Here is a 13,636-nt window from a genome sequence, read left to right as displayed (position 1 = left end):
CTGAAGCTCAAATCCCTTATTACAGTGTACAGATCTACAGTAATTATAACTGATGTTATCAGGAGAAATTCAAAGGTAAAACCAGATGTGTTATGAGACGTTTTCACATTTTAGTTTCATTATAATAGGAACTAAAACAGGTATTAATGTACATTCATTATTGACTTTTATTATACATTATTATACATTGCTAGTTATAGAAAGAGATTTAACATCATATACTTATTATGCTAATATACAACTGGCAACTAAACTTACTGGAGGGCCATTGAGGCCACACCCCCTGCATGTACTTGCATTCTTCCATAACATGCACAGTAACACTTTATTTTAGGGTCATTTAAATAGTTGCTTATCATCATGAAAACTAATAGAATATTGGCTATTTATTAGTACTTATTAAGCACATATTAATGCCTTATTCTGCATTACCTTATTCTACATTCTTAATTGTACCCAATACCTAAACTTAATAACTACCTTACTAACTCTTAATAAGCAGTAAATTAGAAGTGTTACCACATGCACAGATTATTTGATGACCCCCCCCCACACACACACACACACACACACTCACTCCCCCCCTGAAATTAAAAAAACCCTCCATGTATCACTTAAGGGGGGATTCACCTCCATTTTCCAGGCATTGACAACCACAGAAGCAGAGACCTAATAAGCTTGAGAAAAAATGCTTCATTTTACATTTTGATTGGGACATTTTGATTTTTAGAAGTGCAAGGGTTGGGGATGCTTTCATTTTACAGCAATCATAGGGAAATATGTTTATTACAATTATTAAGTTTATTATGTTTATTATAAGCATAATAATGTTTATTATGCTTTTGTGTTACTTAATGAAATAATCAATTAAAGTTCTACTTACAATTGAATCAGTCAAGATGTCATTTTTAAAATTTGTATTACCTTGCATGTATGTCTGCTTATGACCAATCAAAATGTTTATTTATGTTTGTATTGTAATGAGTCTGTGTTTCTGCCCTGTTTCTGTCTGCTGTCTTTCCCTGTTGTTAATGGTTTGCTCCGCCCACTCATTTGTTCCCACGGACACTGATTGCATTCATTCATCCCCTCAGGTGTGTTGTCTTGTCTCTGATTGTCTCTGCTTTGTCATTGGTTCCTGTCAGCTATATATACTCTGTTTGTCCACTTCCCTGGTGTTGGTCGTTGTTACATGTTGGAAGTTTGTTTCTATGTTCCCATTCCCTGTTAGCTCTGTGGTCTGCTTTGTTCTGTCTGCCTGTTTCTTGTGTTTTTGATAATTAAACTATAGACTGCATTTGGATCCTCGCTCGCCTTTGTCCTGCATCATAAAATGTATATGATATAGTTTATATACATTTCCTTCTATTTCCAAATAATTCCCATAAATTCCCGTAAATTTCCATAACTTCCCGTAAAGTTTCCAATTTGGAATATTCCCAAAATTCCCCAGATTAAGTTCCCGTGGAAAGTTTCTGTAAATTTACTGGAAATTTACCGGAAACTTTCCGCCCCTTTGCAACCCTAGTAGAGACTCACCTGTAGGAAATGATACAGAAACTGAATACAACAGTCAGAATCTAATTACATTATAGTTTATACAGTGGTGTGAAAAAGTGTTGACCATTTTTGCTCAGCAGCGGTTTTTGTCTTGGAACTTTGCCATGCAGGCCATTTCTGCCCAGTCTCTTTCTTATGGTGGAGTCATGAACACTGACCTTTACTGAGTAAAGTGAAGCCTGTACATCTTTGGATGTTGTTGTGGGGTCTTTTGTGACATCTTGGATGAGATGTGGGAAATGGCTCTCATTGTGGTTCCCTGGAGTCCCAAAGCTTTAGAAATGGTTTTATAACCTTTTCCAGACTGATAGAAAGTAAGTAAGATCTTTCTCACTTGTTCCTGAATGAAAAAGCACTTTTTCACACAGGGCCATGTATGTTTGGATTTTGTTTTCCCTTAATAATAAAAACCTTCATTTAAAAACTGCATGTTGTTTTTACTTGTGTTATCTTTGACTAATATTTAAATTTTTTTGATGTGAAACATTAAAGTGTGACAAACGTGCAAAAAATTAAAAATCAGGAAGGGGGCCAACACTTTTTCACACCACTGTATTTGTCAGAGTTTGATGAATGCTGGGAAATGTGGAGGATTAGACCTACCAAGATGGCCATCCAAGATGGCCATCATCACTGCAGGATCATTCACATCCTCTTTGGATCGGACCTTCACTCTTAGTGTTTGTTGTTTTCCTGTGATATCTAAATGCAAAAATACAAACAGTAACACACAATTAAAATATCATACTGGAGTCATCATTGTGAAATTTTAATTTTCCTAAATGTAAGACTGAATAAAACATTAACTTACCTGAGTAACAGAAGAAAGGCATTATGTCTGAACACAGAGCATCAGCAGCCTGACCGTTATTTATATAACCACAGTTTTCATTCCCCAAAGCATTATCAGCTTTTCCAGTCATCCAGCTGATGGTAGAGATATTGGTTTGGTCTGTCCACTTCCAGGAGTCTCTGAACAGCCCAAACCAAGTGCTGCCTGAGGTCAGTCCCTTTATAACTGAGTATTCAGTTGCATCTCTCGAGCTGGCCAAGTCTGTGTGATGCTGTCTACAGTAAGCCTGAGCTTCAAGCCATGTCATAGTAGTAGAAATGTAAATGTACCTCTGATTTCCAGTATAACTGTCTGTGAGAATAAAAAAACACATGATAAAACATAGGTATATGGAAGTTGCACAGATCACAACATTAAAACCCCAAAAGGAAATTTCTTAAAAGTTGCTGACAGAACAGCAAGAACATGTCACAAATCTGAAATGTGTCTGAAATGTGCTATAAGACATTTTGTTAAACATTTTTTCAATCCAATGAGTGTATTGAAAATACACTGTTCAGCATTTTTATTACAAAACATTCTCTACTGACAAATAGGAAAGTGATCAATATGTAGATTCTTACCATCAAAACAGACAGAGGGGTTTGACCGAGTACAGACCACATCCACCCAACCCACAGGTTTAATCGCACCACACTCCTGATGTCCACCACTGTTGTCAGGTGCACCCAATTTCCATCTCATAGTTCCTACTCTCTCATAGTTCCTATGCCAGCTGTTGATGGGATTGTAGAGTCCAATCCAAGCACTGGAACTGAATTGTTGTCTCTGTGCTCCATTCTGAAGTCGGACCATATTGTCATTACTGTCGATGATAGCCAGGTCAGTGTATGTGGCTCTGCAGTAAGCCTGAGCATCACTCCAGGTTTTCCCCTGCTGGATCAGATAGTACTGACGAAGAACAGACAGGATGGGAGGAACTGTGGATAAATTTTACATTTTTTATGCAAGATTAGTTCAGTTTTTCTCCAATATATTAATTAACTCGTCCCATAATTTTCCTTAGTTTCATTGCGTGACTTTACAGACACACAAAGCAGCTCACCAACAACTTACACTTATGCCTCTTTTCCACCAAAAAGAACTGGGTGCTGGTTCAGAGATAGCGCTGGTGCTGGTTCAAAGTTGGTTCCACTGGCGAACCTTCTAAGAACCGGTTTGTCTTTCCTCCGGCTAGAGAGCCATCACAGAGCCGAGTCTGACGTCACTGTATACTGTACGTGTCATGTTTCCCAGCATCGCTAGCGCAGCAGCGGCAAACACAAACACAACAACAATGGCGGATGTTGCTGTACAGTTCATACTCGTGGCTTTGCAAACCTACTTTCTCATCCAAAAGAAACTAATCCATCGTGTACGTGCAGCTCGATCTAGTTTATATAAATGGAGGGTGCAATCGAGAATAAAGGTAAGTACATAACATTATTTTTATCATTACCACGGAAATAAAGTTAGCATTAGCATGCAGCTACCTACTATCATGTGTGCTGATAATTTAACATATTGAGGTAAAGTAAAAGTGTATCAAACATTAGTGTACTAAAGGTACGTTATCAAAACGTACATTACTTACATTACTTACTGTAGAAATACTCCAGTAGAAGTACAGCATACTTAAGCAAATGCCTGTAGCATAAGCAAAGAGCATGTACAGTATTGAATCCAAAAGTATTTATTCTGCAGAAAAACTGGTCCAATCTGCCTGTTTTAGCATATTATATTTTGTTTTTTGGATTAATATTAATGCTGCTTTAATGTGTAGTTTATGTTGCATTTTACTCCTGGATAGATCAATTAACAGCAGAACATCACATTGTTTTTATATCAAGAAGTGGTACTTCTATATTGACAAAAAACTAAAGAACCATTGCAAATTCATGTCAAATAATTTGTATTTATACTTTGTATCTATATGTAATGTAAAATGTAATGATAATGTACTGGCCATTGTGTCCCACCAGTGCTCAGATCTTGGGTACACTATGCCCAAGATCTGAGCACTGGTGGGACAAAATAGTTCCGGATTTCACCCCTTTACAGTTCCTGCTCAATTTTTGTGTGTCCCCAGAAACATTTGAGTACATCTGCAGTCGGGTGAAGCATGTAATGGAGAGAAGGAACACAAACTACCGCTTGTGTGTCCCAATCCAGAAGCGTGTTGCAATTGCCATCTGGAAACTGGCCACAGGCTGTGAATACAGGACCATCAGCCATCTTTTTTGGAGTAGGCCTCAGCACTGTATTTAATTGTGTTCAGGAATTCTGCAATGCTGTAATCACGATGCTGCTTCCTTACCACATAAGATTTCCTGATGCCGACAAGTTATTGGAAATGTCCACTTTCTTTAACAATCGTTGGCGAGTACCACAGTGTGTCGGTGCAATTGATGGAACCCACATTCCAATAATTGCACCAGAGGACCGTCCGCAAGATTATTACAATCGCAAAGGCTGGCATTCAGTTGTTCTACAAGCAGTTGTGGATGGCAAAGGACTACTCTGGGATGTTTGTGTTGGCTATCCAGGGAGTGTGCATGATGCCAGAGTGCTACGACAGTCACATTTGTGGGAGGTCCTAGGTGATGGGGAATTACTAGGACAAACCAAAGTGACCATATCTGGCTATGATGTTGGCTATTACCTGATAGGTGATCCTGCATACCCCATGCAGAAGTGGCTCATGAAGCCCTTTTCAGATACTGGCAGACTAACCCCTGAACAACACACCTATAATTACAGGCTGAGCAGTGCACGGTCGGTTGTGGAGATGTCTTTTGGGAGATTAAAAGGACGATGGAGGTGCCTCCTAAAAAGAAATGACTGCAAGCTGGAGCTGTGCAAGAAAATGGCATTGACCTGCTGTGTTCTCCATAACATTTGTGAGGAACATGGTGATAATTTCACTGAGGAGCACACAAACAGGACTGAAAACATTCAGCCTCCTGTTCAGGCAATACCCGAGCATGGTAATACAGAAGGGGCTGACACCAGAGCTGCATTAATGATGCATTTTAACAGAGGAGTGATTTATTAAAGTGCTTTGTACCACAATGCTAATTTTTGTAATAGTAACAGTTGTGTTCGAGGACATCCAAACTGTCAGAAATTGTATTCTATTCCCATACATTGCTTAAAGAAACACAACCAGACGTGTAATAATTAAAATGTGTTTATTTCTTTTTTTTAAAAAGCACAGCAAACTACAACGTGTGTTGTGTGAAACTTTTCAAGAATGTAAAGTGCAATAGGCATGCATTTAACAAAAGTAAATTCTAAATAAAAAAATTTAAAAAAACAAAGTCTTGTTATTGTGCAGTTTTCTCACTGGTGTTCACCATGCGCTCCATGAGTCCAAGCAGGGAACGTGTGTCTGCTCTCATTTCTTGCAGCAATGCATTTTCCATTTCCTTGGAGTGCTGGAACAACCGCTCATCTGCCATTTCAAAATATTGCACCAAATCCGATATGCTGTCTCTTTTCCTTTTTCCTGTGCATCAAGAATAGCAAAAGACAGATCATTAATGTAAAACCTATGCATTTGCTAAAGCAGTTATAAAATATCTGTGACAGATTTGTCTACTATTAATATGCTATGTTATATTACTGAACTATAGCATCATACTATATCACTGCACTTCTTCTTGTGCTCACATGGCATACAAGGTCATCATGTAAGAATTTGATTGCAAATGATCAAACGAATGTCAGTTATTGTTTCAAACCTTTTTCTTTTAAGGTTGTTCTATACATTACTTTCTCTTTGGCTTGTGTTCTGTATTCTACTTTGATGAGTGATACATATCAAATCAATTTAATGGTCCTGAAGATAAATGAAGAATTTAACTAAACATTGTTGCTGCACCCGAGAGAACATGTATGCCAGTGTTGGTATAGTATATGGTGTGACAATTCTTCGCAAATCTTACCACGTTTGTCCTGTGCTGAAGATGGACATGCATCTCCGGAGCTTCTACTCGACAGTGAGGGAGAGCTGCATCTCAATGGTGGTGGTAACTCAAGGTCACCGTCGTTGATGGCGGACAATTCAAAAAAACACGAGACAACATTGATTTAAAACATTACTGTCCACTACACACCTTATACAACATTCAGAGATAATTCATAGAATAAAATCACAGCTACTGCTACCCTTAGCATAGCCTATACTAACTTCTCGGACCATTGTTTACAATGCTGATAGCATTGCAAACAATGTCAAAGAAGGTACAATCTAGCCAAACAGCTGGCCGGAGACAAAAGAAGTGTAAAATAGAACTTACCAGGATCAGTGTGACTTTGCTCAAGCGAATGATTCGCCATTCCTTCGAGGATCACTGTTGCAGAGTTCAGTGCCCCGGTAACTTGGAAGGCTGGTCTGTCGCCGAGGACCGAGTCGAGAACATCGAAATGGAGATTACGATGTGGCCGACCACTGCCGCTTCGACTGAGGTCCTTTTTTTGGTCTCTGTACTCCTTTTTTAATTTTTTTAACTTGTTGTTAATTTGTCCGACACTCTTGTGGAACCCTGCTGCAGCCATCTCACTCTGAATTTGCTGTAACACGGGTTTTGTTCTTGTAGCTCCATCCAACTTCTTCTGGACTTCTGCCGAGGACCAGAGTGCAAGTAGGCAGTTGATTTCATCAACGGACCACTGTTTTTTTTGCGCTTCCATTGTTTATTGCTGCTGCTGCTGCTGGTGGTGATTTAAAAATGCCGCTTGCCGTTCTCTTTTTTTCTAACATTAACCCCGCCCACAGCCCCTGACGCAAGCGGTTCTTAAGTCTAGACCAGCAACGTTTTGGTGCTACTTAAGAACCACTTTTCCTGGTTCGGAGCCGGTGCTTTGGCGGTCAAAACAGAAAGAACTGGTTCTAAATTAGGCTCTGGCTCCGAACCAGCACTCGAACTGCCTCGGTGGAAAAGGGGCATTAAAGCGCTCTCTCTCTCTCTCTCCCTCTCTCTCTCTTTCTCTCTCTCTCTGTCTCTCACCCACACACACATACAAACACACACACACTCAGACACACACTTCTCTCACCTGTGAAAAACAGGAGTATGAAGAGATGCTGCTCCATTACGGATGTGTAGATAAACTCACTAAGACAAAAGAAATGTGATTAAAATCCCTCAGCAGTTCTGATCAGCAGTAAAACTGATAACTGTAAGTACCACATCACTACATATGATTAGAACTGAATTTGAATACAGAACATGAGGCTTAGTAACAACACAACCAGAGAGAACACAGAACATGAGGCTTAGTAACATCACAACCAGAGAGAACAGAGAACATGAGGATTAGTAACATCACAAACAGAGAGAACACAGAACATGAGGATTAATAACATCACAAACAGAGAGAACACAGAACATGAGGATTAGTAACATCACAACCAGAGAGAGCACAGAACATGAGGATTAGTAACATCACAACCAGAGAGAACACAGAACATGCGGATTAGTAACATCACAACCAGAGAGAACACAGAACATGCGGATTAGTAACATCACAACCAGAGAGAACACAGAACATGAGGATTAGTAACATCACAACCAGAGAGAACACAGGACATGAGGATTAGTAACATCACAACCAGAGAGAACACAGGACATGAGGATTAGTAACATCACAACCAGAGAGAACACAGGACATGAGGATTAGTAACATCACAACCAGAGAGAACACAGGACATGAGGATTAGTAACATCACAACCAGAGAGAACAGAGAACATGAGGATTAGTAACATCACAACCAGAGAGAACACAGAACATGAGGATTAATAACATCACAAAGAGAGAGAACACAGAACATGAGGATTAGTAACATGATAATGAACTATTTATTAAACTAAAGACTGGAAATAATTTTGTGACACTATCTGCTGTGACTGAAGATTTTCCATTGTGTTGTTTCAACATTCCTGCTCTCCACCATTCATCTCACTCAGTAAAGATCCATTAAAGAGACAAATATTGTATCTACTGTAAAACTGAAAAAAATAATAATAATAAAATAGAAGAAGAAGAAGAAGAAGAAGAAGAAAAAAAAAAAAAGAATCTGGACTGCAGGCAGCCCATTTAGCACCCGAACTCTTCTACGATGAAGCCATGCTGTTAAAAAGCTGCAGTGTGTGGTTTTCATTGTACTGCTGAAGTACACAAGACCTTCCCTTAAATAGAAGTGATCTGGAGGGGATCACATGTGGCTTTAAAACCTTTATATACCTTTCAGCATTCATAATGTCTTCCAACACATGCAAGCTGCCCAGACCGTATGTACTTATACACCTCATAACATCAGAGATGCTGGCATTTAAACTGAACAATGAGGAACAATTGTATTTAAAGTATCAAACTTTTGACGCTCTTTCACAGATTTGAGTGTCTCTGCCTCTCTAAGACATGCCTTTTAAAGCTAATCATGTTACAGACCTGATAATTAACTACACAGTCTTATTCCTGTGTGTATGTGTTTATATCCCTAAGTGTGTGGATGTCTTTTTTGTTTCCATATTTATGACAAACTTGTGGACAAAAAGTTCTATTAGGCAACTTGACTTCTGTTTTAAATGGAAGATGTACAAAGATATCTTGATATACTTCCTTTGTGTTTAACACACCATGAACATTTAAGAACATAACACTTCTACTTCACTTAATAAGAAGCAGTAGAGCCAGATGGGGATGTTTCTCATTAACAACAGCAGCTCAGTGTTAGATGCAGGATAAAGACATTTGAAGCACATGTTCTGATGGCACTATAACTGAGTTTAAAAGCTCTTTATTAACTACCGACCTGCTGAACAAAGAGCTGTCATATTTTATTACTTTAAAACAACTCAAAAACAGTAATAATAAATTTGATGTTTTCCACCAAATGTGTGTGTGTTTGTGTGTGTTCCTGCACACCACCTGCATGTGACATTTTCTCACTCCTCACACAACTGCTATTCTAAATAAGGATACATAATGTAAGAAGTGTTTTTAAATGTTTCTCTGTTTGTTACCAAATAATAATAAGAAAACACATATGAAAATTAATAAGCTAAAAAATACCCAAAGAATACTGGCATTGTGGAAGGATGTTGACCGCCATCGTGTGGCCACGTTTAGCAAGTGCAGGTCACTCACACATTAGAAATAATTTGTAGTAAATATTATTATTATTATTATTATTATTATTATTATTATAGTAGTAGTAGTAATAATTTATAAGTTCATTTGTTTTATTTACAATTACAGCTAATATTAATAGTACTAATACTACTGCAATTAGACCAATCTTACACAAAATCAAACACGATGAAAGAATACAAGGTGTAAAAACAACGACAGGAAGTGTGGTTAAGGTTACAGTTTATGCTGATATAACAATTTCAATTAATATTCACTTTGAATTAAAGGTGATAATGAGCTAAACTCAACTAAACAAAACAGAAGCTGTATGGATGAGCAGTAGTGTAACTCTAGCGTAAACCCTAGACACCCAAACCAAAGAAGAGGTGAAAGTAGATGCCTTTAGAAAGACGCCTTTACCTGCCGTCTTGGTCACGGCTTTCTTGGATCCCTTCTTGGGCGCGATCTTAGCTGATTCAGGCATGCTGTTGCTGTTCGAGTGAACTGCGAGAGAATGAGTAACACCCACCTAGCCGCTGGTCTATTTACAGTCTGACATTGTAATTAGGCACAAGAGAACAAACGTGTGTTATTGGTCATAATCCCAAAGCCCCTAATGCGGAGCGCCTCCTCCCGCTCCTCCTACACACTTACTCCTCCCCACTGTCCCCTCTGTGCTTTGTTCCCCTTCCGCCGTTTTACACTCAATTTTGTGCTTTATGACAAAAGAAAAGGGGGAAAAAATCCTGTTTCTTCCACCAAACTTTACACGCGTTTCACACACACACACACACACACACACACACACACACACACTATATAAAATAAAAAGATAGAAATGTATATAAATCAATTAACTTATAATATTGTACTAAAGAGCATCTATTATATAAATATATATCGGATATTGCTTCATACGGCTTTTGACGTCATTTGCATCATACACACACAAGATGAAAAAAAAAGAGAAATATAGAGAGGTATATCAAATCAATTAACTTATATAATATTGTACTAAAGAACATCTATTATATAAATATATATTGGATATTGCTTTAAACGGCTTTTCACGTCATTTGCATCTCCAGTCATGTTATCAGCTGTAAAACACAAAATATTACCGAATCTATAAGGTTTAGAGTCTAAATGAGCTATATTGTCTCCAACATTAATCTCATTCACAAAGAAAGCTCATTGAAGTCAAAATTCAAATATCAAATGTGGGTCAAAATAAAACATCACTGTTCTACTTGAAATATTTAGTCGACACCGTCTAGACCAGGGGTCGGCAACCTTAAACACTCAAAGAGCCATTTGGACCCGTTTCCAACAGAAAAAAAACCTCAGGGAGCCACAAAACCCATTTGACATCTAAAATGAAGATAACACTGCATATATTGTTTTTTAACTTTATGGAAAGTATAGAAAAAACTGTAGAATGTTGCATTTATGAAATCAATGAACTGCTACTGAGTAAATGAAATTTTATTTCTGCAGTCAAACAAAAATATTTTGAACAGTTTGAACTAACCTTAACAAAAAAGACGCTGGGTTGAAGGTTACTTTCACATAAAATGTTCAATGTCTAATTGAGTTCTCTTCGTATTCATGACATCAAAATTTTAACTTGCCGTCTGTACCAAACCAAAAATGCGTCTGCTTTTGTGTGTCGGATTTCGCAAGTCGGCAGTTATGACGCATATTTTGAGCGAGAAAAAAATTAAACACGGTTTATTTTAATGCAGGGCTGTCAAGTGTCACGCATTGAGAGTGACAGTCGAGCGGTCTTTTCTCACGCTCTCCGGCCACCCATTGTATTTGTCACACAGAAAATCTTTTTGACTATCTATCATATATTTAATATGCCGCAGCACCCAAAATGTATCAGTCCGCACCGATGTCTCTATGGAACCGGGCAGGAATCAAGCGTGTCTCACCTGAAGCTCTTAGTCGAGCCTGACACTTTTCAGCCAATCAAAAAAAGAGGCTACACATTAGCCAATCAGAAAATAGCACTATCTGGGTAGGATTTAATGCAACAACCATTGAAAAAAGCATATTCATTAGCGAGGGTATTTTCACGCTTTGGAGATGTCACGCTTGCCTGTCTTCAAAACTTGAGAGCCCTGTTAATGTTACAAGAGCATCATAATCTTAGAATTACATTTTCTAAAAACTAACTAACTAAAATAAAATAAATTTAAATTAAATATTTATTTTCCAAATCTACAGGGAGCCGCAGCAGAGGGATGAAAGAGCCACTTGCGGCTCTGGAGCCGCGGGTTGCCGACCCCTGGTCTAGACACAGGCCTCACTGTAAATGGGATCATTTGAACAGCTATGTTAGATTACATGTATATAAGTAGACTCTGTTTGTTATAAACAAGACAACAGCTGAACAAAAGAGTCTGATACACTGTACACTTTGTACTGAAAGCAGAGCAAAGAAGTGCGTTATATATATTATATACATACATACATACAGTATACACACACACAGTTAGGTCCATATATATTTGGACACAGGCTCAATTTTCATCCTTTTGTCTATGTATGCCACAGAATAAAATGAAAATTAAAAAAAAAAAGATGCCTTTGAAGAGCAGACTTTCAGAACGAGTCTTGGCCTTAGCCCTAGTTTTAAAGGCAGTTTTGCCTTTTCCGCTCATCTTGTGGCTCAGATACGTTCTAAGAACAACAACGAAATAACAGCGCTGTTCTTCTAGCACTCTGTGATATAACCATCACGTGAACTCTTATTGGCTAAGGTACTTGTGACGGAAGAACCAATCCGAGACACGCTGTAGAATTCCAGGGTCAGTCCATCATTCTATTGTACGCCCCACGCCCCTCCCACTCCCGTGTGTGTTTGTGTGTGTGTGAGAGAGAGAGTGAGAGAGAGAGAGAGAGAGAGAGAGAGAGAGAGAGAGAGAGAGAAAATGAATGAAATTAAAATAAAAAAAAGACTAAATGCATATCATTGTAGAGAGAAAATATTTTGTAAACTGATTTATAATCAGTATCTTGATTATTCACTGGTTTTATATCTATAAAGCATATATTAGTATAGAAGAGAGTAAAGACAAATGCACATGGATTTAAAATGTAAACTGTCCAATTGTCCCTAGTTGTTCATACGTTTATGTGAAGGTGAATGTACAACTCTGTAGCTGCCTAAACACTCGGTACAGAATCCACTAAAGTCATCATGAAGTCATCATTTTGTTTATCATGTTTATCAGAATAGGAAACAGCTGTTTAAGGGAAAATATGGGTGGCTCTTAAAAGAGCCGTTTGAGGAGTAAAAAAAAACATAAGAAACACGTTTACTTCTTCTTGGGAGCCTTTTTGGCCTTCGCCGCTTTGGGCTTTACAGCCTTTACCTTCTTGGGGGTCGCCGGCTTTTTGGCCCTCTTGGGGCTCTTGGCTGCTTTCTTGGGGGTCGCCGGCTTTTTGGCCTTCTTGGGGCTTTTGGTGGCTTTCTTGATGGCAGCGACGGGCTTCTTTGTCTTCTTGGGAGATTTCTTGGCTGCGGGTTTCTTGGCAGCTACTTTCTTGGGCTTCTTAGTCGCGGCAGGATTTTTGGCGGCCACCTTTGTCGCTTTGGGCACGGCTTTCTTTGCGGGCTTCTTAAGTTCGGTCTGCTTCTTGTTCAGCTTGAAAGATCCAGACGCGCTGGTCCCTTTGGTCTGCACCAGAGTGCCTTTAGTAACGAGGCCTTCTGTTTTCTGTTTTATAATAAGACACGCCGCTCCTCTCCTTGGACGAGGAAACCGCTTTGACGATGAGCTCGCCGACACTAGGGTCTGTTTTCTTGGTCCTCGAAGCTGCCTTCTTCTTGGGCGCTTTGGCCGGCGCGGCAGCGGGAGCGACTTCAGCCATATCTCTCTCTCTTTCTCTCTCTCTCTCTCTCTCTCTCTCTCTGGGAGCTAATAGTAGAATAACCGAGTGTAAAGCTGTACGCTGTATAACCCAGGAATCTTCCTCCTCTCGACCGGGGGGCTGGGCTTATAAGTAAGCATGAGAACGTTGTAGACTCAACCCGGCCGTGGCTGAATGTCTGCGCTTCCGAGACACAGAGACAAGTGTGTTTTCTCACGGCAT

General features: G+C 39.0%; 1 protein-coding gene and 1 pseudogene across 3 annotated transcripts; both read right to left on the bottom strand.

Moving 5' to 3' along the window:
* Window positions 1–606: 606 nt before the first annotated feature.
* LOC132843538 (putative C-type lectin domain family 20 member A) lies at window positions 607–10,057 on the bottom strand. Of its 3 annotated transcripts, XM_060866939.1 has the most exons (6): window positions 9,953–10,057; window positions 7,454–7,512; window positions 2,977–3,333; window positions 2,372–2,704; window positions 2,164–2,262; window positions 607–1,321 (listed from the first exon to the last, which is right to left on the bottom strand). In XM_060866939.1, exons 2-6 carry the CDS (start codon window positions 7,488–7,490, stop codon window positions 1,281–1,283), a joined length of 867 nt encoding a protein of 288 aa, XP_060722922.1. In that variant the 5' UTR covers window positions 7,491–7,512; window positions 9,953–10,057; the 3' UTR covers window positions 607–1,280. The 3 variants fall into 3 exon arrangements, with proteins under 3 accessions (XP_060722922.1, XP_060722921.1, XP_060722923.1); XM_060866938.1 differs by having other exon boundaries at window positions 607–2,262; XM_060866940.1 differs by lacking the exons at window positions 607–1,321; window positions 2,164–2,262; window positions 2,372–2,704; window positions 2,977–3,333 and adding exons at window positions 5,565–5,900; window positions 6,340–6,461; window positions 6,696–7,017.
* Window positions 10,058–12,509: 2,452 nt separating this feature from the next.
* Window positions 12,510–13,414, bottom strand: LOC132842398 (histone H1-like; annotated as a pseudogene).
* Window positions 13,415–13,636: the final 222 nt, after the last annotated feature.

The sequence above is a fragment of the Tachysurus vachellii genome, chromosome 3, assembly GCF_030014155.1.
Source record: "Tachysurus vachellii isolate PV-2020 chromosome 3, HZAU_Pvac_v1, whole genome shotgun sequence".
NCBI lineage: Eukaryota > Metazoa > Chordata > Actinopteri > Siluriformes > Bagridae > Tachysurus > Tachysurus vachellii.
The sequence above is the reverse complement of the archived record's forward strand: the minus strand, read 5'-3'. Positions and strand labels throughout refer to the sequence as shown.

What these genes read in the sequence shown, in the direction of transcription:
- LOC132843538 (XM_060866938.1), bottom strand. Translation starts at nt 7,490, where the DNA reads ATGGAGCAGCATCTCTTCATACTCCTGTTTTTCACAG. An exon ending in CATACTCCTGTTTTTCACAG is followed by an intron (nt 3,334 to 7,453) that starts GTGAGAGAAGTG and finishes ATTTATCCACAG; the next exon opens with TTCCTCCCATCCTGTCTGTT. An exon ending in GCCTTTCTTCTGTTACTCAG is followed by an intron (nt 2,263 to 2,371) that starts GTAAGTTAATGT and finishes TTTTGCATTTAG; the next exon opens with ATATCACAGGAAAACAACAA.